We start from the raw sequence: 27,536 nt of genomic DNA, 5'->3' as shown, positions 1-27,536 counted from the left end.
AAGATACTTTGGCCAAAGGGTTAAACTAAATTACCCTTTTTCAAGAGATTATATAGGTATTGCACTGTGTATTTTTGTCACATTGGAAGTAGCTTTGGGCATCTTTGTTTTTTGTTGTAGCCATTTGTTCTGGCTTTTCTAATAGAATAAATGTGCAGCTGCAATTCAACGAATACGAAAATATAATTCCTACAAACCAACATCGTCTGTTTGTTTCTAAATGGCAAAAATAACAATAACAAAGAGAAGTGACAGAGAAATTGACCGGCATGTAGTCATGCATATAGATAGTGTAGGAAAAAAAGACAAAGGCGTAGAGACGCAATACTGTGATAAATTTTACTAGAAAAGCATAAAAAGGATAAAACAGTAATTCCCTTACAGGTATACAAATCTTTAGCGCAATATCACCAGAATAACAAGGCTCCGACGATGATCCAATACTCTGTTAGATCACTCAGGTAAGCATGTCTGTCTGCATATGATACAATGTAGTGGGGGAGGCTTGTCGAACACTGGACGCCACTGCTAGAACACACTCCGTGCCCCCTTGCATGGAGAGAAGCTCTGTGATTCTCTTTCACAGATATGCGTCTTTCTGCCTTATGTCAGCAGGAGAGATTATGATCAGCCTCTAATGATTCAGTCACCGAGTCAGGAACACACTGCAATGTAAAGAGCCTGCACCAGCTCCATCAGTTGTCGTTAAAAAATGCTTAGTCTGATCAACAGGTGTAGTGTGAGCTATCAGATCCGAAAAGTCCCACAATGCCCTACAGTTTTTGTGGAAGCGGTTTACTTCGTCCGGGGTATGTAGAAAGAGTGTTGCATATGGATGTCAAGATTAATGATACTGTGTATATTTTCCTTCCATATTAAATTGTTTTCTGAATTATTATATGAAAATGGTCTACAATGTTTTCATTTTCCTGGTAATTGTTTTCATTTTCAAACTAATTAGCACATTTTCCGTACAATATGACCAGTAGTGATATGCACACATATTATGATAATATTATAATGGTAATATCTTAATGTTGCTTTATTAATGCAATATCTAGTATTAAACTAGCAATTTCACCTACTTGACCCCTTATTTTGAAGCTTATTAGTGCCGTGGAACGTGGCCACCCTGTTAATACTATAGACAAGAGACACAGTCCCACAATGTGGCCTGCATGGTGCTACTTTTAGTTTCTTTGGAGCACCTCTATGCTATTACCAGTAGGGGGGAAATAGAGAGCTTAATATTGGTATTAAGGTTCGAGGAGGCAGGACATCTAGAGCCTACTGACTGACAAGGATAGAGATGTGGCAATCAGTAGCAGTTCACTTCACAAATTTTCTCACCATTTTTTTTAAAGAAATATGTAAATCAGGAAAGCCCTAACGTGAAGATTATTTGTTGATTTGCAGGATTAAAATCCGTACCTATTAATTTTTTATGTAATTAAAAACAACATTCACCAATACTCATCAACTTTTCTCTTGATAATTGTGCACATCTCAACTTATTTCCAGTTGTTCCACCTCTGACCCCTGTATGCTTTAAAATATGAAATATTGGCACATTTTACTACTACATCATAGCCAGTGGTGAAACAACCATATGTGCCGGCGGTTCAGCTGCACTAGGGGCCATCATCTTTATGGGTCCATCGTCCACACGCCGGGACACTGTTCTGGCACTTATTTTTGCAGCCGGAACAGAAAGGCTTTACTCAGCAAACCTGTTGTGCAAGGCTTTACCCGACATTGACGGTAGCCCACCCAGGTGGCCCTAAAACAGATGTCAGGCCCTACCGGAAATCAAACCCAACTTTTGCAATCACCGCCTCGGTCCCTCCGTCACAGCATAATGGCCCGTTCTACATGTGGGGTCCTCAGGGACTAGTTCCGCTCCTGATCATAGTACACAATTCAGCTTCAGAACTACTCAACAGGAGGGAAGTTTCAATTCAAAATGTTCTTCACTGCGCCTGATGCATTCTGTAAAGTATCACAGTGTGATAATAAGAACCTATTTTAATATTTTATGTAGAATGGAGGAAATAAAGTGAAAAATGGCAGTAAAAAAGAGAATGTACGTGGCCTGCATAATCGATGTGTTTAATACTAAAATAGGCCATTTATTTAAATCCATAAATAATGGTTTGCTCATTTCTATATTATAATCTTTTGCCAAATGATAAGGATCAAGATGGATTGGCATACAGATGTGGCAGACGTTATTGCACCTACAGTATTATCGCACGATAAAAAGGAAAATTGTGCGATTCGTTTTCAAAATCTCACTATAGTTACCTCTCAATGTGTTTGCATTGGAAATTTCCCAAAAACAATAGCAACTTGCATAAAAACGCGTTCAAACTCGCACCTGCGGTAATGCCGTCTAGTGCCAGACAATAACCTCTGCATTGTGAATTCTCATTATACTAGTGCACTGTCAATTTCTAAATATATAGATAAACTAATTCTCTACATTAGTATGTTATAATGCACATATTAGTTATAGATTTTAATTCTGGATCTGGCTTATGTAATAGTCAGAAACACGAATGTAAGCTCATTCACGATTTGGTTACAAAATAGACGGAAACTTCCAAAACAATTTAATGTTCCACTAAGCTTTCCTTGTTTCTGGAAAAGGGGGTATGAAAGTTAGAATTAAAGCCACCAATAGCAAACCTGGATATCAAAAAAATGACGTTTCTTTTAATGAGCATGATACAAGGACGTTTAGTATCCAAAAATATCATGAGCACAAATATTCTCAAAAGTGTTCTGTTGTTTGATTTTCATAAAACAATGATATATTTGATTGTCATTATTATTTTTTGGACAAAATACTAATTTTTTTTTCTGCCAGTTTCTTGCTCCTCAAAAAGCTCCAACGCTTTACAAACTACCCAAAACAGGTAACTTCAAATGTGCATCACTTCAATTAAATAATTCAGTCAACAATTTGTGTTTATAAAGTATTGAACACTTCATTATAGAAACATAAGTAAAATGACTATCATAACCAAAATGAAAAATACTGTTCAAATTTAAAAAATGTACTTAAACAAGAACCTGAAAAAGTTTATGATATGCATAACATTGTTCAAGCAAAATTGCACAAGTATTACATAAATCAATAGTTTATAAAGGCCTCAATATGGCAAAATTTAGAAATAGGTAGTATGCATGCACATAGTACAACAAAAATCTTATAAAACAGTATTGTTTATAATGCTTGTACAAAGGGAATAACACACTATTTTTTCATCTATTTGGTTATGGTAGAGAAAAACCAGTTATGATTGGAAGAGGAATCAAAAGCCCTGCATTAAAGGAGTCAATGTATACCGTATTTGTGCCTTTCAAAATATATAAATATTGTTTTATTGTTCAAGTATTCTCATTTTGCTGACCAAATGTTAAAGGAAAAGAAAATATTTTTATTTTCATTTTTTTTTTGTACTTAACATTATACAATACAGTATATGGAAAAAGTAAGGACCAGATTTGATTATGTTCACTTCAGCCTTCAGCTTTAGATGTACAGAATTAATGTAGTCCAGTTTTTGAAAGGTTGCTCAGGAGATCTGAGTGAGGAAGGAGACGTTTAGGATGTCTTTTGAAGAAAACATGAAACTGTTATTTACCTTACATAAAAATTCCAGCAAAGAGGGAATACGTACATTTACTAGGCATGATATGAATACTTTAGTTAAGATGTGTGCTTGCATTTTTTTCCACCTTTAGTTTTATATTCGGTATCAGGAATAAGATTAAGGGCTATATTATCTTGTGCTCTACTGTATATTAGCTTCAACAGCACTACAGTCCATAATGATTTTTCCTCACAATTAGCCAGGCCATTCTTCCTGCTTGTCTGCAGTATATACACAGGCATTATTTGTGTGTGGACTCCTGGGGAAAGTTATTTAAGTCTCCTGGCTGCCTAAATAGAAACATAGCTTCTATTGATAAATCTAGTTCTAGTTTTTTTTTTAACAGCTTTGGAAGTTGTGGCACCAGATTTATTAAAGGTAAAACTCCAATTATTTTAATGAAATTATTTGATGGATACAGTGCTAATTTTTTTCACCGGTTTTTATCCTAGATTTGCAACATCAGACTTTAGCAAATAATCCCCCCATGTAACTTTCTTTATCAGTGTGGTGGATTTGGGATATTGCTGATTGAACCGGCTAAGTATTGTACATAGCTATCTTTTTGTTACCAGCCTGGGCTACAAAGGTACTGTAGTGTATGAGTATTTAATTTACCGAAGGGCAAATGAAGAATCACATAATTTAAAAACAATGCACTCCTCCTTTGTAAACTCTGACTCCTTTGTACATTCTAACTCGTTTCGACTCGGGTCAGATTGGGCAGAACTGTGATGCAGATGTGTACAAAGACAAAATAAAAATAGGTCAAAAGTATGAGCCGACTTATTTTTTCGTTGTAAAATTAATTCTGTGTGTTACTCCAATGTATAAATGAAGAAAATGCATATATTGTAAAGTACAACTGCTAAGCTTTTTGTAAAAGTTGAGAATCAGACATATCATAATCAACTGTGACTATGCAAATTTATATTGCCTTTGTTGTGTCTTACAACCAAGGCAACTTTAATTACAAAATGTTTCATCCACTGAGAACAAATGTCTTATTTAATGTGTACTGTGTATTTGTTATGACACATTATCAGCTGGACAAATGTAAGCTCTAATTGGCATATATTAAATGTTCTGAATGTGTATTATTCATTTTACCACTCAAACCAATCTATAACAAGTTACTTTTTTTTAATGAAAAGACAAGATTTAACCTAAAAAGTTCATATAAAATGGGCTTCTCATTTTACACTACAAAGAAATAGTGTTACCTTTAGTTTTAACAAATACAAGGGTGTTTCCTAACAGCAGCGTTATATTTTAAATTGTACTGTAGTGCAGTTTATTCTTCATAAAAATACCATACAAATGGTGTTCTATAGTCATCAGCAGAACAAAAATAAATGAAAAAAGAGGTAATGCTGATGACAAAACAATTATAATACTGTTGGTACATAGAAAAGTAATCATATTTTATACATTTATACAGAGTATAAAAGGTAACAGAGCAATAGAGATTAAGCCACAGTCTCCCTTATCGCATTTTCTATTTTCTTTGGAAGAAGTTCTTTTCTCTCTTCAACACTGATTAAGGAATTTCGACAGTTGTGACCGTCCACAAATAGTTTTGCATACACTGGATTGGAGTAATTTGTTGGCTGAAAATGTAAAGAGAACGTGTCAATTTTTCAAATGGGTTTCTATTGTATGTACATGATGAAATGCATCCAAAACGCATGCTCAGAAATGATAGATCCATGATGTGAATTATTCCAATGATGTTTTGACTTCGTAATTGTTGACAACTGATCCGTGTATAATTTAGCACTGACGGTGCACTCTGGACTTTACCAAATGAAATACAAAAATTGTTACACAGGGTATTGGAACATCAATATAAGAGAATGTATTAACTATTCAACAAGGGAACTGGTTGCGTTTTAGTTCGCCATTTTACCCTCACATTTTGTGGCTTTTGTATTTTTTTTTTTAACAACGCAAAACGTTCTTTTCACCAAATGTCTGTTACTTTTCTTTTGTTTCATTAGGGCCTTTGTGACCTGCATATTTGTCATGTGACCTTTGCACATTAGGATCACATTTTTCTGCCAAAATGTGATGTTTTATCGCAAAAAAAATTGTAAAAAAAAATAAATGCTATTTTTATCATATCTATATTAGAGAGTTTAGTCCTGTAAATAATTTTATGTCTGATATTGGTGAAGTAGGAGTAACATTTTAATTACCGGTAATGTCAAATGTTGTTTCAGTTTTCATTTTGTACTTAATGTACAATGAAATTACCAAAGGAAAAAGTCATTACCCAAAAAACAAACCAACAAAAATACAAACATCTTGTACAATCTGAGACTATAAAATATACTAGTTTAAAGTATTACACACCAACACAGATTAATTGTAGGTTTAATTACAAAATAGTTTGTTTACACTTTCAAATTGGACAGATCATGTGAACAAAAATATGGTTAAACTGCTACATTATAAAGAACAGAAAATCGAGATGTAGAAAACATGCATTTTCAGTAAATTGTGTCATTAGACGTTTTGTCTGCAAACACACAGTAGCACAAGAAAATTGAATGTTTAAGATGGATATCATATGCTTCTTAACCATGCAATGAAATATGTAGTGATGACAGGTGATTTATTTCTCACCCCAGGAGCGAGAGGTCCTTTCAGGTCAGAATTTAGGTAGATTGGCGGTGCTGTGTGGGCAAGTTTGAAAGCGGCAGGCCCACCCCCAATGAACCTGGACTGTATATAGATAAGTAGTATTAATATTTAGGTGCTATTAAAACTTTTTGCTGACAGGCTTTGTAATCTCATATTGTAACACATGTAAACAGAAGATATTAATATTTAGCATCATTCTTTGTTTTTTTTCTCATATATTTACAACTCTAGTTAAAGGTGCATCCACACTTAGGTTTAAATTGAGACATATTTACTAAGCAGTGCAAAGCCATAATACACTAGAATGGTCCAAAATTATCAATTCTCAGCACCTCTTAGTATACATTGCCCTATATGTTTTAAAAACGGTACCACCAGCTACTTTACCCATTTCACTCATACAGAGCAACCTACATGGAAACATGTCCCTCCCTGCTTCCACCACTACAGTTTCTTCTTTGTTCACAGAAACATCAGAACAATAAAGACAACTATACAAAACTGATAAGCAAGTTGGGAAGATATTAAGGCGGGAAGGTGTTATGTGAGGCACACAGCTGTGTGCCTTCTTTTTGAAGATGTAATCATTAGAAACTTGATTTTATGTGGAAGAGGAGTGGATGCACCTACAAGGAATGAAAGCTATTCTCTTCCACTATTCCACTGCCAATCAGTGTGTTGTTATGCACATGTTACTTGATCCCCAATTGGTGAATCATTTATATATCTCATTAATAATAAAGTAGTCATAAGGATACAAAAATATGTTATACTTTTGATTCCCCCCCCTCCTTTATTTTTTACAGGATGAGAACCACAGGGTCCTTTGGAGCTGAACCACGTAATTTGAGTCATGGATCCCGAGATACTTATTGGGGAAGTTATCTCTGCCCCTCCAGTGGAAACCGTTCAAATCGCCTGCATCACATGAACCAATAGGAAGCTGCAAAATCACTCTGCAGCATCCTACTGGCCACCCATTTACAGTAAATGCCCCGTAGGAACCAGGTAGTGATACCGGTGATTTCAACACTAATTATCTCGGGAAATTAAAACATGGCACAGCTCTAGAACATCCCCCTGTTCCCATCCTATTGGGAAAATAAGGAGTTAGGTAGCCAGGATTTCTGCTTTAACGCATTCCCTAATTCATACTCATATACTTATGTTTTTATTTAATTCATTAATTCATTAAGACTTTCGCTCCCGTTTTGATGCACGTTCCCAGTACATGATGAGGGCTGGCATTGCAGGGGCCCTTCTGACGTACAGGTACGTTATGCTATTTCTCTAGTTGTGATTACATTGACCAGTCCATTAGAATGGTGAACGCAACTGGGGGTGGGTAGTGACTATTCGATCGCTTCCCAAACCAATCATGTGGTCACAATCCCAGGAGTGAAAAGGTAAATGTCTTTTATATCAGACTTGGTAACAATTCTAACTACTGTATAAAGCTTTCTGGTTTAAAATGGTCAATTATCACTCTTAGGGCCTCATGCAGAGAGCATAGAATTTTCAAATTGGCGAATTTCATAAAAAGTAGCTTTTTTGGAGAGTTTTATTCTCCATATACAGAAAAGTGCGAATTCTGCTATGTTTAACATGGATGCGAGTTTGAATGGGAAAGATGCGCGCTTCAGAAATGTGTAAAACAAAAATCGCGGCTTTTTTTTCCCCTTTGCTATAGGCGGCGAGCGCCATCTTATTGCCAACTTTTCCTGGCGCGGCAAAAATGAGAAAATCGCGCCATTTCCCTGGCGCGAACAGCCGCTACATGCCGTTCGTACCTCTCTGCATTCGGAGAGTTTTAAAAATGGCGAGATGGAGGTTCTCGCCAGCCGCGAGGTGAGTTTTAGCAATAGACAAAACAAAATGGCGCGTTTTTCGTAACTCGCCATTTTCTGCCGGTTTCTGTGCGAAATTGTACAAAAAATGGCGAATTTTGAAATAACGATGCTCTCTGCATGAGGCCCTAAATTTGTTCTCTTACCCTGTATATCTACACAATTAGAATCAATCAATCCATCCACTAGACCTTTTATTTCAACTTATTTAAAAAGATTGCTTGCAGTACATTTCGAGAAAACCTTTACAATTATTTTTATTCTACGGGTATTTATTTCTTGTCAGAACAGAAATAAAGGATATGCCCTCTATGTACACAAACATTTTTTACATGGCATTTTAAAATATGATTATTGGCACTAACTTAAACTGATTTATCAACTGTGCATGAATAAATTATATGTGTAATTAAACAAATGAGAACAGTAGTAGTCAGAACAAATGTGAGGATGTACTGATAAACAGGCAGATTAAGCAGAAAGGTTTGCTGATTTGCTTTACGTCAATGGTACACAATGAGCCACTAACACATGAATACAGAAATGTCTTTTCATTGAACTTTGCTACTTATTTAATGCAGTTAACCACATACACATGTAGCAGAGACTGCAGATACGATCACTGGTGGTTTCCAGCAAGGAAAAAGTTTTACTGTTTGTTCAACGCTACAAATTAGGGGTAATAATCTTGACGGAGCAGTGGTTGGAAGATTTTACTCTGTCATGTCTTCAAAGTTTACTCAGAGCTGCTATTCGTGTAGAGATGTGCCCAGACTTACCCTTCCGGAATCCACAGGGAAAAAAAGCATTTTTCTGCGGCTAAGGGAAAGGTGAAGACCGCGATCAGCGGCGGCGGTTCAATGTGAGCTAACTTGTTGCCTACGGCTAATTTCTCCGCAACAGGGAAAAAGTCAATTTTCCCGCGGCTTTCACAGACTATGTGAAGTGTTAAGGTGACCACGTCTGCACTGCACATGAATCTTACAGAAAAATAGTGTCGTCAGCAGTGATTCTGCCTGTATTTAGAGTACACAGACCCATACATCGACTTAATTAGCGTACTACTATATTTTCCCTTTTGATTGCAGAATTCCATCCTCCATTTGTTGTGGTCACATAAGAAAATGTTAACTATACTTTCATTATTAATGATTAGCTCAAGGTTGTTTTGTATCTGTAACTAGGATTGATTACTTCTTGTTTTTAGCATATGGTTATTTTACTTCATCATTAAGCCCTAAATGTATCAAAGTGTAGTTGATTTATCTCCTAGAACAGAGCTGGTCAACTCCAGTCGTCAAGGGCAACCAACAGGTCAGCTTTTAAGGATATCCCTGCTTCATCGCAGCTGGCTCAATCTGTCTTTGACTGAGCCACTGATTGAGCCACCTGTGCTGAAGCAGGTATATCCTTGAAACCGGACCTGTCGGTGGCCCTTGAGTACTGGAGTTAGCCACCCCTGCCCTACAAACCTGCAGTGTGAGGATAAGTATTTATTTGTATGGTTAAATAAGATGTTACCTTATCTAGCTCTATGATGAAATTCGGATCTAGAAGACTTCCATCATTATGATCATGGTCCACCTCGTACATGTTATAAGATGGATTTCCAATTTCTACGTTCATCCCTCCATTTATTATAGGCTGCCTTCGGATTGTTTTTGCCCTGAAAGTGGCACAAACATATACAGTCATTTCACATTGTATGACCTCTATTGCGACTGAAGTTATGCACGTTGCATACAAATATATTGTTAAAAGTGCAGAATTCACTACATATTCAAGTTCATATTTATTAACTGGTGATATAGTATGACATAAAACAGCTTCTGGAGCCAGGAGACATCGATTGATAACTTCGATTGATGCGCAAATCCCCAATGTTCATACCAGCATTACACTGAAAACTCCTTTTGAATTTGAGGAAATAGAGAAACAAAAATGCTTGTATTTGCTAAATGATAATTAGCTATATTTGACCTAAAATCACCAAAAAATAAATAACAGTATCTTTAAATACACACACAGTAATAGATAAGTTATGAAATCCAAGTTCAAACATGCAGTAATGACTTAAGGTATTTGAGGTTACTGTATACTGCAGATGTCTGCATGCATCACATTTTGACACATTACTGTACACATTATTCCCAGTATATCTTTGTAATTTACCTCCGTCTTCTTCTACAAAGCAGAAGCCCAATTACTAAAGTAGTGATCAGAGTTACCAAGAGAACCAATGGCACAATAATTGCAATGCTCCCTGGAAGAAAAGAAACAAAACAAGTATGATATTAACAGATTTTCAGATGATCAGAATTAGAGATGTTTGGATATTTTACAGAAGAAATGTGCTTGTTTTTTTGCAAACGTTATTGCAACCCGTGGCGCGCTCTTCTGCGTGGGAGATGGTGCAATAGTGCTGCCCCTTCTCTCGCATGGCTGATTTAAAACAATGGCGGCTTCTCACACTTAAGCAGTGTCTATGTCCCGTTGGAGCGCGCTAAGAGATGGAATAACTTGTAGGTTGTATGTATAGCGATACCTCGGACAACGAACGACGTTACTATTCTTTACACCATGCCGGTCACTACCACATATTTGCATTAATTCCTCTTTCTTAAAACTTCCCTTGTGTGTGAAACTAAATACATTGAACCTTGGTTGCACAGCAATTCGTATAGAAAATAAGTCATATTATATTTTATTTATTTTCAATTTCAATTTAAAAAAAAAAATATGAATAAACATAATACCTGATCAGTACAATTATTAATTTGAAAAAGGATATAGATGACCATATTCAGGTTTCTTTTTCTCTATTATAACTATTATTTCAATTGCTAATAGAATAAACTGCAAATATTTTGTTCTAGGGAATTAAAATTCATAAGAAAATACCCTATTTTATGCTAGATTAACAGCATGGTAAAGAAATGCTGCTGTCGGCACAGGTGACCTTTACAATACTTATTCCCTTATAATGATTAATATTAAATCAGTACATGTTCAGTTAAAGCTTTAAATTGAACAATACGTCTCAAGCAATTGCATATGCTAATTTGAATTTCTTACTTGCACTCGTATTGTCAGATTTGCTGCTCTTGGGAGCAGGCCTCTCACACTGCGTTCCTGACCAGTTCGCTGAACATCTATAAAGATCCAATGAAATGGGAAAATGAATGGACGCCAGCTGTTAAGTTAACAAAGTTATCTGCCAAACAGCATGACATCACAAATATGACATCACAGAGATCTATAAAGTTGTAAACATCAGAATCAGTAAAAATAAATAAACCAACATGTAAGATTTAGTAAAAATGGCCCTTCGCGTATTTCACTTCTGACTGTTTTTCATATTTATTTTTGGTTTAATACATTTCACAAACCTTTAGTTTAATGCATTTCAAATCTGAAAGGGACACATCTCAATTAGTTGTAGGCATGTGCAAAATATTTGCCTGTCCTCCTCCAAGGACGTGGATACCTTTCCTACAAGGAAATCTGTCCATAAGCAGATAAGCACAGAGCATAGAGTCTGGGGGTTATGTAACAAAGGCCCCTATATGCCTGGGAAGCTGCTTCCCTGTGCTGAAGGTCAGCGCTATTCAAATGAATGGGACTAAGGTCTTCTACAGTACATGGAAGCAGTTTTAAAGCATATTGAATAAGGGTCAAAATAGACAGGACAAAAGTGGAGCAAAAAAAACCACGAGATTCAGCAATGCAGAAAATTCCATGGTCTTCAAATCAATTCCTTTTCTTTGATACTGTACATCTGATGCAGTTTTTTGTTTCACTTTTGCTCTAATTATGCAGCAGGAATACACTTTACAGCAAATGAATGACTTGTGATAGAGGACTATGCTTAGCAAATGTGGGCCTTAATCACCAAAAAAGTGCCAACAAATGTCTCAACTTAATAAGTAGAGCATATGGAGAAATAGATTTGCAAGAGGAACACAAATCATATCTACTTCTCCAAAAAGACCCTTTATGCTATAAGAATTGAAGTATATTGAGTGAAGTGTGAAACCATTAACATTTATTATTCTGTACTGGCCATTCAATGGAGTGGGTATTATATATATATCAATTACAGTACAATACTTTCACATCAGGAGAATACTCCTCTTAGAATGACATGTTTTGCCCCAATTCTGTCACGTTAATGGGACATTAAATAATGCAGAATTTTCCTTCATTTTTCTTCTACATCAGTCAAAGATCAAAGTGGGTTTAATTAACTTACCCCCTATCTACAGTAAGCCAAACCTGTTTCATTTGTTTTACACGCAGTAATGAAGAGTAAATAAATAATAGGGCTATTGTTAATGTGGCAAGTGAAATTCAGGAAGGTGCAGAGCAAAATACCTGCTGCTCTCAATGAAAAAATAAAGGAAAATGAGAACAAAAACCACTGGGCAATAAGACTTCTGTTAAAATAAAATCATAGACCATAGAAAAAGAAAATGACAACAAAGATTGTGTAATTGTTAATCTATATACACTGTATATAATACGTGTGTCCATCAATCTGTCACTCTCTTTCTCCTACAAGCTTTTTGCTATCCGGTCATGTTATACATCAATAGACATTCTTCAGGAGTACTTTCCAGAAAAATGGTCAGATTTTGTTTAACCTTTTTGACCCCCAAATGTTATCAAACGCGTTTAGCCACCACTCTCCACGGGACTGTGTTTATTACATTGCTCCCCTGCGGAAGTCCTATAAATCACTGCAAAGCTTAGGATCTAAAACAGGTACTCAATCACTATTTCATTCTACAAACTGCAGGCCAAATGTCCGACATTCGTATATCTCTTGTGCTTCACTGGGCATTACATCCCGCGTACTGTATGTGTGGGCAGTGCACGTGTTATGTATTTACAGCTGTAGTCTGTGTTCATTGCCTTGGAGCTATGGGAAAAAGTACATTCCCAATGGCTTGGGAGATTCAATAAATCCTGTCTGCAGCTTGGGTGCTGATTAGGTTCAGATGTAGAGCTTGTTATTCTAAATTCGCAAGCGTTATCGCGCAATTTTACTAATGTGTGTTTTATCGTGTCAGCTGAAATTGCACCATAAAAACAAATGGAGCCACCAGTTAGAAAATAGAGTTATTTGCGAGCAAAATCGGAAAATGTGGGGAATTTTTATGCAATCGTGTTAAAGATAACAAGCGCAACATCTATGTTGGGATATACAGTGATGTGAAAAAGAAAGTACACTCTCTTTGAATTCTATGGTTTTACATATCAGGACATAATAACAATTATCTGTTCCTTAGCAGGTCTTAATATCAGGTAAATACAACCTCAGATGAACAACAACACATGACATATTGCACCGTGTCATGATTTATTTAACAAAAATAAAGCCAAAATGGAGAAGCCATGTGTGAAAAACTAAGTACAGTACACCTTATGATTCAATAGCTTGTAGAACCACCTTTAGCAGCAATAACTTGAAGTAATTGTTTTCTGTATTACTTTATCAGTCTCTCACATCGTTGTGGAGGAGTTTTGGCCCACTCTTCTTTACAACGTTGCTTCATTGAGGTTTGCAGGCATTTGTTTATGCACAGCTCTCTTAAGGTCCAGCCACAGCATTTCAATGGTGTTGAGGTCTAGACTTTGACTGGGCCATTGCAACACCTTGATTATTTTCTTTTTCAGCCATTCTGTTGTATATTTGCTGGTGTGCTTGGGATCATTGTCCTGTTGCCTGACCCAATTTCAGCCAAGCTTTAGCTGTCGGACAGATGGCTTCACATTTGACTCTAGAATACTTTGGTATACAGAGGAGTTCATGGTCGACTCAATGACTGCAAGGTTCCCAGGTCCTGTGGCTGCAAAAACAAGTCCAAATCCTCACCCCTCCACCACCGTGCTTGACAGTTGGTATGAGGTGTTTGTGCTGATATGCTGTATTTGGTTTACGCCAAACGTGGCGCTGTGCATTATGGCCAAACATCTCCACTTTGGTCTTGTCTGTCCAAAGGACATTGTTCTAGAAGGCTTGTGGTTTGTTCAGATGCAACTTTGCAAACCAAAGTCGTGCTGACATGTTCTTTCTAGAGAAAAGAGGCTTTCTCTGCCAACCATTCAAAAAAAACATACTTGTTCACTCTTTTTCTAATTGTACTGTCATGAACTTTAACATTTAACATGCTAACTGAGGCCTGTAGAGTCTGAGATGTAACTCTTGGGTTTTTTGCAATTTCTCTGAGCATTGCACGGTCTGACCTTGTGGTGAATTTGCTGGGACGTCCACTCCTGGGAAGATTGGTAACAATCTTGAATGTTTTCCATTTTTGAATAATCTTTCTCACTGTAGAATGATGGACTTTAAATTGTTTGGAAATGGCCTTATAACCCTTCCCAGATTGATGGGTAGCAACAATTGCTTCTCTAACATCATTGCTGATATATTTCCTCCTTGGCATTGTGTTAACACACACCTGAATGCTCCAGACCAGCAAACTGCTAAAACTTCGGCTTTTATAGAGGTGGTCACACTTGCTGATGTTCAATTAATCAAGGGTATTTGATTAGCAGCACCTGTCTGCTACTTAGCATCTTAATTCCTATGGAAACAAACACACAGATACCCAGCAAGCTCTCAGAAACCAAGGAAGCAGTAAGGGTGAACTGTACATAGTTTTCCACACATATCTTCTCCCTTTTGGCTTTATTTTTATTAAATACATCATGACACGGTTTTAATATGTCATGTGCTGTTGTTCATCTGAGGTTGCCTTTACCTAATTTTAAGACCTGCTAAGGAACAGATGATTGTTATTATGTCCCGATATGTAAAACCATAGAATTCAAAGAGGGTTCTTTCTTTTTCACACAACAACCGTATATATATATATATATATACAGAGCATGTTGCCACTCCCATCCATACATAGGGCACCTCACCATATATATATGTAGCCATGCATAACAATGGTCTACAGTCATCTCTCCTGCTGGCAGCAAGACCTGGTAAGTAACAGGAATGCCAGCAGTAATCATGGAGGTTTGTCCTCACACCCTGGTGAGGTGCCCTATGTATGGATGGGAGTGGCAACATGCTCTGAGTCCATAGTTAGTGACATCAGAGATGTGCATGCCTACTGAGGTATATAAGGCACTGCACTGCCTAAAGTTAGAGGTGTGGTTGCTGCGGTTGATGCTGCAAGGTGAAGGTGAAGCAGCAAGTTCTGATGTGCCCACTAGTGCAGTAACTAGTGGCACCGTTTTATATCCATTTAGAGAAGGCCAACTGTGTCCAGGGACCTGGCACAGGGGTGATCTCCCTACGGGGAGAGGGGATCCCACTGCATTGGGAGGGCGTACCTTTCAAAGGGAAACACGGAGCAATGTGCAGCTGAAGAACTGACTGTGAGGGGCAGCTGGCCCATATCACCACGCACAATAAAGATGACTTGTTCAACGAGAACCCCATGGTGTGAGTCTGCAATTACTCTCCAGGGGCCATCACCACCAAGAAGGAGTTCCTCATCAGAACCATCTCCCTGCGGACGCAGAGATCCTGATGAGGTCTAGGCGCTGCACATGATGTAGGTAGGACTCGCACCCACTACCTCAGCTGCCTGTCTGGCTTGACATCCCCTAATACCATCATGCGGGAGACTCAGGAGTCCTGTTGCCTACAGGTGCACCACCAGACACGAACATGTAATGGGGGCTGGATAGACCACAGGGGCCAATGTGAGATTGGGTGGGTCAGATCAAAGGGAACACCCGTTACAGTTGGAGGTGCTGCTTAGATACCTGTCAACAGGACAGGCTTTTGCTGGGCAACCTGGGAAACAGGGAGAGTGTCTTCTGCCACTTTGTGCTGCGCGGAAGGGAGCCAGGGGAAGTTAGGGGAGCTGCACAAGACGCGGACCGCACGGACGCCCTGGGATTCTGCAAGGAGTTTAGTGGGTCTGGAGCCGAGCTATAGCTGTCACAGAAACCTTGAGGTAGTGCTAGTGGTATGACGCCTAAAGGGATAAACTGGTAACTTAGAGCAGGAATCCTGGAGAGGGTCTGCGCTAGACTGACCAACAGCAGGTAGACCCCAAAGTATTGCATGGACGAACCAGAGTACTCTAGTCCATTCCAGACCACTGACTGCAGGGAGCACAGACTGGGAGGATGGAGATACAGCAGACACAGAAAGAGTGAGCCTAGCCTGAGGTAGTGCAAACACAAGTCAGATCTACATTAGGTACACGCGGTGGTGCACAAGGCATTTTTATTGTACCGGTGTGGCAGCTGCCCCGCAGAGTGGAGCTCCATGTACAATAACTCAAGGAACAGTGGCCGAATGGCGACCGCAAGAATGGAGGATCCACGCGGTGCGGAAGGTCCAATATGGCGGACGGAGGCCGAAGGAGAGAACGAATATGTTATGTGTGAGGAGGAAGAGCAAGCTTCAGAAGAGACTTTTGTGAGCCTGCTGTGGAATGGTGTGAAAACAGTGATTGTGCCGTGTATGTCCTGCTTAGGACCTTGGGGTACTGACCCTGAGGATAGCGGAGAGGACATTATTGTGAGATGGGAGAAACGTAATGGACTTGCTTGTCATTCAACATACAAACAGTCAAACGCTACCTCAACAGTGAACCCGATTGACAGTGCAATCCAAGATGGCGGTTCCCGCGTCCCTGGGAAACCGCGTGTTCCAGTTGCAGAGAATATTGCAATTGCTCAATTTGCAGAAAGTTGGCCAGGAGTGGCGCCAATGGAGAGACCCCGCCCTGTTGGGGGGTATGGCGCGAAAGCTGGAGCCGTGCCCAAATGGACTGTGACTAATTCCACCCCTGTGCTGGGTCAGCCTACAAGTCTACGGGACCTCCCCCAAGTTTCAACCACGGGGAGTGGTTTCCCATCTTGGCGGATGCGGATGGAGAAAGCTGGAGGAAGGGTTGGCAACCCAGCCCATGCCCTTCAGTTGCGAGGAACCAGCAAGCAGTACAGACCACTAGTGCGAGTGCCCCCATTAGTGACTATGTCTTGCAAACAAGAAGAAGGGCCTCTGATAACCACTCATCCCTACTCGGCTCCAGGATGCTTCCTGATCCTCCGAGTAGAGGGTGTATAGACGGTGGCATGCTTATGCCTGCAGTGCCGACTGCTGGGCGGAGCGGTGAGCTCTACTGCATGATGCGCTCAATGTGGCCTACAATACTTATGGCCCGTGCCGACATTCGTGCCGGTTCAGGCGGCTGAGGCTGCGGAAGATGTCGCTATGTTAACAGCGGAACTTCCCGGTGCGCTCTGGAGGGAGACTACGGGTCCCGGAGAACAGGAACCAGCTTCGGTCATCAAGACAGAGCCGGCAGAGAAAACCGGTCACCGACGCGGTGATAAAAGGGGGGCACACCGCAGATCACCAAGCGGAATGCCCCGGCCTAACGCGAAGTTAGAGTCCTCGGACGAGGAGTCCCTCAGCCTTATTACAGTGACGGCCCGACCGCCGGCATACCACAGCAGCAGTACTATTAAAAGAGTGCCACTTACCTGTGTCGGCGAGGAACGGAGTGGAGTGTCGCCCATACCGCGGCAAAGTCCCACGGCCGTGGTGACCAGTGGGTCCGATGGCGGCAGGTCCACCCCAACACCAAAGAGCGGTAAGCAGAGTCCATGCTTGTCCCAGGCTCCCAAGGTGGCGACAGCGGAGGAAGGACGGAGCCAGGCCCAGGCGGCGCCACGATGGAAGAAGGCGTTGCCGGATATTGTGGTGGAGGAAGAGGTCCCGCTTTGGGACCCAACCCAAGATGGCGGCGAGACACTTGCATGTCAGGACATCACTTCCGGTGGACCGAGCAGAGCAGAGTGGGAGATGATCGCGCCCCTTTGCTCGAGCAGTGGAGGTCAGACGCCTAAGTCAAAGAGGAGCGGGCGATCGACGCGGAGATCGAGGAGTCGTGAGACCGGAGAAGTGGAGAGTCTCTGCGGCAGAACCAGACCAGGTAGCGGTGAAGAGCGGGTCCTAGCCCCGCGGATACCGACGGTTCGGCCCTATCCCCAAACTCCAGCCCTAGCTAGACCCCAGGCCTTAGTTAAAGTCCCAGCCCCATTCACTTTCACTTTTAGGTCATCCTCAAGTTTAGGGTTGTCAGGGGATTCACGGGTCACTTCCGATGAACGGACTGGGAGCCTGGACTATGGGACATCCGATGATGGATCGGTGGGAGGAGGGAGGATTACGAGATAGGTGTCGGTATCCAGCGATTGTCCCAGTAATGTTAGCGTTACCATTGGGAGCCAGAAAAGGGATCCGGGATATCAGGTCCCGTCCGAAAGTACGTCGGGCATATCGTCCGGGGGTGTGCCAGAAGAGGAATAGTTAGAGGAGGTATGTTTAGAGGAGGTCAGGGAAACCTGATGGTGGGCCCCCTTGTTTGAGGGATATGTGGCCTGGATCGATAGGACCCGGTTCATCCTGGAGTGGGATGAGGTGGTGGATCATTGGTGGGCCAAGGGAGAATTTACGGAGGAGGATCACCTGTAGGAAATACAGGAGCGGTGTTATAAGATTAGGCGAGGGTTTATAGAACCACTGGGTTCGGTGGGTTAGATGATACGGTGGATCCCGATGAACCCCTTTCCTGGGTGTTGCCGGGGAGAGCTGGCAGTGCTAAGCTGACAAGGGCCTGACAAGCAGAAAGGGCCATTGTAGCCAAATACAAACGCTCCCATGGGTTGGAATACCCATTTGTTCCCGAACCCCTCATGCAGGAGATAGAGGACTGCCGGGATGGGTGGCTTAGGGAGGATATAGAGTACTATATGGTTAACAAGGGAGGTGCCATTAAGGGTCCCCAAGCCGAAGAGTGGATATCCCAGTTAATGCGAGTTTGGAGCATTGGGTGCAGCATTTATATGCACAAGGCTGTGTATAGACCCGAGCGTGGCTTGCCCCGGGAGCATAGTGTAACAGTGACCGACATGGCAGGCAGAGAAGTGAAGAAGCCAGATCCTCGCCACTACTATTAGGTAGGCAGCATAGTGAGGTCTGTGGAAATCTTGAGCGCCCCTGCTGGTCAGTGAGCGCTGTTATATAACTAATTATGGATGACAAGAATTGTTATGGCTTAAGGATGTGTTCCTTTTGCAGTGTCTCCTGGAGAAAGGTACACCAAATTTAGGTCCCAGCCGGGACGGTGGGGATTCACCAGGGGGAGTATGTAGCCATGCATAACAATGGTCTACAGTCATCTCTCCTGCTGGCAGCAAGACCTGGTAAGTTACAGGAATGCCAGCAGTAATCATGGAGGTTTGCCCTCACACCCTGGTGAGGTGCCCTATGTATGGATGGGAGTGGCTACATGCTCTGAGTCCATAGTTAGTGACATCAGAGATGTGCCTGCCTCCTAATGTATATAAGGCAATGCACTGCCTAAAGTTAGAGGTGTGGTTGCTGCGGTTGATGCTGCAAGGTGATGGCGAAGCAGCAAGTTCTGATGTGCCCATTAGTGCAGTAACTAGTGGCACCATTTTATATCCAGTTAGAGAAGGCCAACTGTGTCCAGGGACCTGGCACAGGGGTGATCTCCCTACGGGGAGAGGGGATCCCACTCCATTGGGAGGGCGTACCTTTTAAAGGGAAACACGGAGCAATGTGCGGCTGAAGCACTGACTGTGAGGGGCAGCTGGCCCATATCACCACGCACAATAAAGATGACTTGTTCAACGAGAACCCCATGGTGTGAGTCTGCAATTACTCTCCAGGGGCCATCACCATCAAGAAGGAGTTCCTCATCAGAACCATCTCCCTGCAGACGCAGAGATCCTGATTAGGTGGAGGTGCTGCACATGATGTAGGTTGGTCTCGCACCCACTACCTCAGCTGCCTGTCTGGCTTGACATCCCCTAATATAGAGGGAACACCCTTTACATATATATATATATATATGTATATATATATATATATATATATTTTTATATATATATATATATATATATATATATATATATATATATATATATATATATATATATACACACAGACGTGTGTAGTATACATGTGTGTGTGTGTGTGTGTGAATATATATATATATATATATATATATTTATATATATATATATATATATAAACACAGATGTCTGTATATATATATATATATTCACACACACGCATACACACACATGTCTGTATATATATATATATATATATATATAATAAAGAATTCTTTATTGGCTATATGCTAACGGTGGAGGTTTTCTGTCGCCTTTTTATATATATATATTCACACACACGCATACACACACATGTCTGTATATATATATATATATATATATATATATATATATATATAATAAAGAATTCTTTATGGGCTATATGCTAATGGTGGAGGTTTTCTGTCGCCTTTTTCACCCACCATAACTTTAAATGTATATGGTAAATCTACCCAGTCTAGAAATATTTCAAGGCAAGTATAAACCAACCTCACACTGATGATACCCATCAAGGTTGAAACATGTCTGTGAGTGGCTTGTACTTGCTTTGCTAGTCCCATGCTGTGTTTGAAAGCTGTGTGAACGGTGATGCATCAGCTTAAATGGACTCCATGTGAATGGATATTCCAGGAAAAAGGTGGCACATTGTGTGCTCATTTGCTTGTCATTTCCCAGAATCCCTTGCTGCAGTGGGAGGTGATAATGTCTAAGACATGTGAATGTGCTCACAAGTGATATTCTTTATTGGCTATATATTTATATATATATACACACACATTTTCAAATGTTGTTTATTGATTGGTTTATTGCATTTTAGCATTGCGAGTTGCTTAGCAACCACAAGAATTTAAACCCTCACTAACGAACAATCAAATAAGCCCTGATGAAGTCACGTACGTGAGGAAATGCATAGGGTAGTTATGGATGTCATACCAGCTGATGCGGAAGCATTATTCTCTGAGTAGCAACACTGGGAGAGGTCAGACCTACTTTTAGTCTGTTTGGTGGCAACTACCTGTGGATTCAACAAGCGGACCCTCTACGGGGATTTACATCTCCTGGACGTTCTCTGGAGGTCTTCATCACGGTCAAGTCATCTGCTCCTGACACCCTCCAGCTGACCTTTATCCTGCATGCTTTTGGCATCTGTTCCTGCAGCGTTATATCTCTAAAATGCGATTTAAAAACTCTACCGTTGTGAGTGCAAGTCCTAGAGGCTTTTTTTTGTTTTATTAAATTGTTTTAATAAGTTACGCTATGGAGCCTACACTTCTTGTTCTTTATATATATAGTACATCATCCAAAACTGGAACCGTGACACTCATTGCTGGATCAGACTAGAAAAAATGCAGCATCACACAGGTACATAGCAAGATAAAGCGTATTTAGAAGTCCATATACATTTCCAATGTTTTGGTCCTCACAGTTCCCTGTCTATGTCCTACAGATTATTTAATAGTTACTTGCTCAGTGCTTCTAATTATGGTAAAATTGATGTTTATTACTTGTGTAGCCCTTCTTCCCCTTCCCCTAAGTGAGATCAGGGGGGGTGACTGTAAAGAGCAACTGGTGCTGCCCTTTTACCTGTTGGCTAGCAGGAGCCTAAGCCTCTGCCGCTGGGAGCCTAAGCCTCTGCCGCTGGGAGCCTGGGTGAATTACTCATATAAATGGTGCAGCACCTCTACCTGTGAGGGATCCCAGCAGAGTGGAAGCAGCCCCTCATGGGACACAATCACATTACTCACACAGTAATAAAATAGAAAGGTTTTACTGTAACTGTACTGTATACAGTTACTGTACAGGCATACCCCGGTTTAAGGACACTCACTTTAAGTACACTCGCGAGTAAGGACATATTTTCAATAGCACATACCTCTGTGTCCGTACGCTCGCTTTGCAAGTACGTACACTTATTCTGCCCTACAAACCGCCGTACTAGTGACGCGCTGATTCCCCTCACCCAATAGACAAACGTCAGCTCGCACATGCGCCTGTCAGCACGTCCTGAACACCAATACCAACTCACTACCTGTACGAAGCATCGATTAATGGGAAAAAGGTAGTGCTTCACTTTAAGTACATTTTCGCTTTACATACATGCTCTGGACCAATTGCGTACGTTAATGTGGGGTATGCCTGTATAGGCAACACAGACAGTATGCCCCCTATGCCTCCTGGGACTTGTAGTCCCCGCCTATGGTATTTAACATTGGCGCCGCGTGTGCCTAGCATGTTGCGCATGCGTGACTTTGTAATGGCCGCCGCTTCTCTGCCACTCCACTGCGCATGCGCGACCTCTTGTTGAAGTGCGACCTCTCGTGCCTATCCTAATATGGCCGCCACAACTGCTCTGTGCATGGGCAGGCCTCAGCGCATGCGTGAGCACCTGGGACATGGCGGCGCCCTGTGGAGGGAGCCGCCAGCGTGCCTGTCGCCTGAATGCAACACCCCCCACGGCAGCGGAGGTAGGGGGGGGAACGGAGGACTGGAGGGGACCTGGCTACATTTGGTAAAAGGCTTCTACAGAAAACAATATCAAATGAAATATATGAAATTTGTGTAAGTCACACTGACACTGGCTAACTGACTTGTGCCACCTGCTTCAGCACAGGTGGCACAATTAGTGGCTCAGTCTTCAACAGAGCCATTGATTAAGCCACCTGTGCAGTAGTTGAACAGCAGACATGGATTCTGGATTAAAGCACACAAATGAGCACACCTAGGGAGTTGTGTACTAAAGACTCAGAGCTGCACAACTAGATACACATCAGAATACTACAAAACGTGTACCAGATTTGGATTCCTTTTCTTTGCTACATATTGGGCTGTTTTTTTGTACTGGTTTTGTCCCAGTTTTTCAGTGGGAGACTTTAATAAATAGTCTCAAGGAGTTTCTTTATAATTAACTATAGGAGACTATTTATTAAAGTGGGAAAACCCACTCAAAGACCCTTTTTGACTTATCAGTTTGAACTTGGTTACTGATTCTGCATTGTCAATTAAACAAGATCCAGTGTACAATTAGGTTTGTTGTGTCAATAAAGTGGCAAGAAACTTTAGTGTATAAAGTACAGCAAAGACAAGAAACATATTAGTGCATTCACATGTCCCTAAACCTGCTATATTTACCCTATTGTGTTATTCACTGTATTATAGTCTAACCACGTGGTGGGGTGACTGACACGGGTTATGGATTCCGGTGGAGACACCCACTCAGGGATCCCTTGTCTTTTGCTGCACCTTGTCCTCTTTTTACACACTAATCAAGCCTGCTTCACGTCTCTGAAATTGTCACATGAAATATCAACACCCACAAATACAAACAAATACAATTGGCAAATGAGTAAAGTCATTTTCCTAGCAATTTCAATAGGTCAAGCAGCAATGAAAGGGTGCACATGGATATGTGCATTCATGAGGTATTATATTGTATTTCTTTATTTATATAGCACCATTAATGTACATAGTGCTTCACAGTAGTAATACACGTGACAATCATATAAATAACAATTAATACAAATAACAGACCATGGGAATAAGTGCGTCAGACATAAAAGTAACATTTTGGAAGAGGAGTACCTACTCCAAAGAGCTTACAATCTAATTGGTCGGTAGGAAGAACGCACAGAGACAGTAGGACGGCATTCTGGTAAGTGCGTCTGCAGGGGGCCAAGCTTTATGTATCATGTGTATAGTATTAGCCACGGTGCTACTCATATGCTTCTTAAAGCAAGTGTGTCTTAAGGTAAGTCTTAAAGGTGGATAGAGAGGGTGCTAGTTGGGTATTGAGGGGAAGGGCATTCCAGAGGTGTGGGGGCAGTCAGTGAGAAAGGTTAAGGCGGGAGAAGGCTTTAGATACAAAGGGGGTAGAGAGAAGACATCCTTGAGAAGAACGCAAGAGTCCGGATGGTGCATAGCGAGGAATTAGGGCTGAGATGTATGGTGGGGCAGAAGAGTGTAAAGCTTTAAAAGTGAGGAGGAGAATTGAGTGCAAGATGCGGGATTTAATAGGAAGACAAGAGAGTGATTTCAGCAAGGAAGACGCTGAGACAGATTTAGGAAAGAGTAGAGTGATTCTGGCAGCAGTGCTTAGGATAGATTGTAGGGGAGACAGGTGAGAGACAGGAAGGTCAGAGAACAGGAGGTTACAGTAATCGAAACGGGAGAGAATGAGGGCCTGAGTCAGAGTTTTAGCAGTCGAGCAACAGAGGAAAGGGCGTATCTTTGTAATATTGCAGAGGAAAAAGCTACAGGTTTTAATTACGTTTTGAATGTGTGAGGAGAATGTGAGAGAGGAGCCAAGTGTGACCCCTAGGCAGCGTGCTTGGGCTACTGGGTGAATGATAGTACTTCCAACAGTAATGTGGAATGAGGAGATAGGGCCAGGTTTGGGAGGAAGTATGAGGAAGTCTGTTTTTGCCATGTTAAGTTTAAGTCGGCACAGGGCCATCCAGGATGATATTGCAGAGAGACATTAAGAAACTTTGGTCTGTACAGCAGGTGTAAGGTCAGGGGTTGAAAAGTAAATTTGTGTGTCGTCAGCATAGAAGTGATATTTAAACCGAAGAGATGTGATTAGGTCGTCTAGAGAAAGTGTGTGCAGAGAAAATAGAAGAGGTCCCAGGACAGACCCCTGGGTTACCCCCACAGAGAAATCGATCAAGCAGGAGGTGGTGTTAGCAGGAGACACTGAAAGTATGATGGGAGAAGTAAGAGGAGATCATGGATAGAGCTTTGTTATGAATACCAAGAGTATGGAGAATGTGAAGGAGAAGAGAGTGGTCCACGGTGTCAAATGTTGCAGAGAAGTTGGGTAATATGAGCAGAGTGTAATGACCCCTGTCATTAGTTATTTTAGTAAGGGCTGTTTCAGTCGAGTGAGCAGTGCGGAAGCCAGATTGTAGAGGTTCTAGGAGAGAATAAGTGTTGAGAATGTGGAGCAAGCGAGAGAATACAAGAAGTTCTTGGAGTTTATAGGCAAAAGGCAGGAGGGAGACAGGTCGATAGTTAGAAAGACAGATAGGGTCAAGCTTGCTGTTTTTGAGTAATGTATGTTTGTATGTTTGAAGGAGGAGGGAAAGCTACCAGAGTAGAGGGAGGAGTTAAAAATGTGTGTGAGCATAGGGATTATTGTAGGAGCAAGAGGTTTTAGGAGATAGGAGGGAATGGGGTAAAGAGGGCAAGTGGTAGAGGGAGAAGAAATCAGCAGTGACACATCCTCCTCTGAGACAGCAGAAAAAGAGTCAAGTAAGGCAGGAGGAGAGTTAGGAAGCGGTGTAGGATGGGAGCAGGAAATAGATGGATGTTCTGACGTATGGATACCCCCTTTTACTTAAAATAGTCAGCAACTTAATCTATATACAATAACAAATTAGAAGTGCATACCGTAATATAGAGTAGATGTGGGAGTATAAAGATACTGAAGAGTACACAGCTTTAAATGAATTGTTATATTTGCTTCGTTTCTAGAAAACCATTATTAAAATTCAAGGCTGTTTCGGTTTTGTGTAAAAAGCATTGTTGATTTTCCAGAAGGAAATCACTTCTCATAAGGTTTCGAAAATGTATATTTTGTGCAACAGAATAATAATGAAATTAAAAAGAAAAATACAAACATGGCAGTGTTCCTACGGCAAGAAAGCTGACAACAGCAGTGAATCAAGAAGAGTAAATCTATTTAGTGGATTATCCATAGGTACAACAGAAATTATTGGAGAACATATTTTTGATGAAGCGGTTGCTAAATATATTTGTTATTGGTGCAGAATAAGTTCAATTATATGTTGTCTGGAATTATATTAAACATAATGATATGGCTCATAAGTAAGATGTATGAGCAATTCGCCTAAGTTCATGAATGGGGAGGAGGCGACGGGGAGAGGGGAGGAAAGAGGGTTGGAAAGGAGGGTAGGGGGGGGGAATTGAAGGTGAGGGGTGGAGAGAAAGGGTTTAAAAAACAAAATGGGGAAGGGGGTAGAAAGGGAGAGAGATAATGATAAAAACACTAGAGAAACCTGGGAAAAGGGATGACTGAAAAATGGAAAAGCGCAAAATTAAATATGCAGATAAGTTTCTTTACTAGGTATTTTAGGTGTATTTTCACAGTTATCTCTCCACGTGTTGTATAGAGCAGGGGTGCGCAAATCAGGGGGGTTACATGGGGGGGGGGGCACAGCGGTTACAGAGGCCCCGCACTCTTCCTACAGCATTTAAATTAAATTACCGAGGGAGGCGTGAGGCCTCTGTAACTACCTTATCTGCTCTCTGCCGGCTCTTCAGTATCCTGTCGCCATGGCAACGCGGCATCAAATGACGCCGTGGGGTCAAATTACGTGACATCACATGACCCGCGGCATCATTTGATGCTGGGTTTTAGGAGAGGGGTGGCGCGAGAGCTGGGGCTGCCAGGCAGGTGGGTGCAGCTCAGGAACTTTGCGCACCCCTGGTATAGAGGAGTGTTTTGGGAGGTAAATAAGTAAATACACACTTTATGAAACAGGATTCACCCTCCTCCCTTCCACCTTCAGCAAACCCCCACATTTCAGGATATATTGTCTGGAAAATTATATGTTTTTGTTTTTTAGGTATAAAAAAAATGTATGTCAAACTTTGGCTGACTGTTTTATCCTTTACAAAAGTTTGACTGAAACAGAGGCCATGTGAATTTATACAAGTTTGCACAAAACCTTGAAATGCATTTTAATTAAGGTCATTTTTTAATACAGCAAATACAAATATTTCTTGTGAGCACATTCACATATCTCAGACAGGACTGGAACCCTGGCATTTGCCATGATCTCTTAGCATATGGTGCTTCCCCCGCAGCCAGGGATTCTGGGTAGTGACAGGCAAATGAGCAAACACCCCTTATGGGTCCCTATAAGCTTATGCCTGCATTTTAGTACCCCGGCTGGGCTGAAAAAGCGGTGTAATATGGCAGCCATAAGCTTATAAACTTATAGGGGTCCATATTAAAATGCAAAAGGTGACAATGTGTGATCCTTTACATGTCCCTACCCAGAATCCCTGTCTGCAGTGGAAGCACAGTATGCTAAGACAGGGGTGCGCAAACTGGGGGGCGCGCCCCCAAGGAGAGGCGGGAGATTTTTCTGGGGGGGGGGGGGCGCAGGCAGTCAGAGGTCCCAAGGCATTAAAATTAAATGCGGGGGGAATGCGGGGGGATCTGCAACAATAACATTTACCTGGATTCAAATGCTGTGACGCTTCTCCATTGCAACGAGGCATCAAAAGACGCCGCAGGGTCATGTGAAGTGACGACATAGGCACCAAATGACGCCTCGGTTCAAGTGACCTGATGTCACATGACCCCGGAGCTTCATTTGACGCAGCTGCAAGGAAGAAGGAGGGGGGGGGGCACCAGCTCCGGAGCAGGCCAGACAGGGGGGCACAGCATTAA

At 41.3% G+C, this 27,536-nt stretch overlaps 1 protein-coding gene across 1 annotated transcript in view; it reads right to left on the bottom strand.

The window, feature by feature from the left end:
* Positions 1-335: 335 nt before the first annotated feature.
* LRP1B (LDL receptor related protein 1B) overlaps positions 336-27,536 on the bottom strand; it is a 1,102,312-nt gene continuing 1,075,111 nt past the window's right edge. The window contains exons 85-90 of the mRNA XM_075610066.1: positions 11,542-11,564; positions 11,228-11,345; positions 10,325-10,415; positions 9,674-9,818; positions 6,288-6,386; positions 336-5,269 (exon numbers count right to left, since the gene is read on the bottom strand). Of these exons, the coding sequence (XP_075466181.1) occupies positions 5,129-5,269; positions 6,288-6,386; positions 9,674-9,818; positions 10,325-10,415; positions 11,228-11,345; positions 11,542-11,564 (617 nt within the window). The 3' untranslated portion in view covers positions 336-5,128. The remainder of the gene's footprint in view (positions 5,270-6,287; positions 6,387-9,673; positions 9,819-10,324; positions 10,416-11,227; positions 11,346-11,541; positions 11,565-27,536) is intronic.

The sequence above is a fragment of the Ascaphus truei genome, chromosome 7 (genome assembly GCF_040206685.1).
Source record: "Ascaphus truei isolate aAscTru1 chromosome 7, aAscTru1.hap1, whole genome shotgun sequence".
Lineage (NCBI taxonomy): Eukaryota > Metazoa > Chordata > Amphibia > Anura > Ascaphidae > Ascaphus > Ascaphus truei.
The sequence above is the reverse complement of the archived record's forward strand: the minus strand, read 5'-3'. Positions and strand labels throughout refer to the sequence as shown.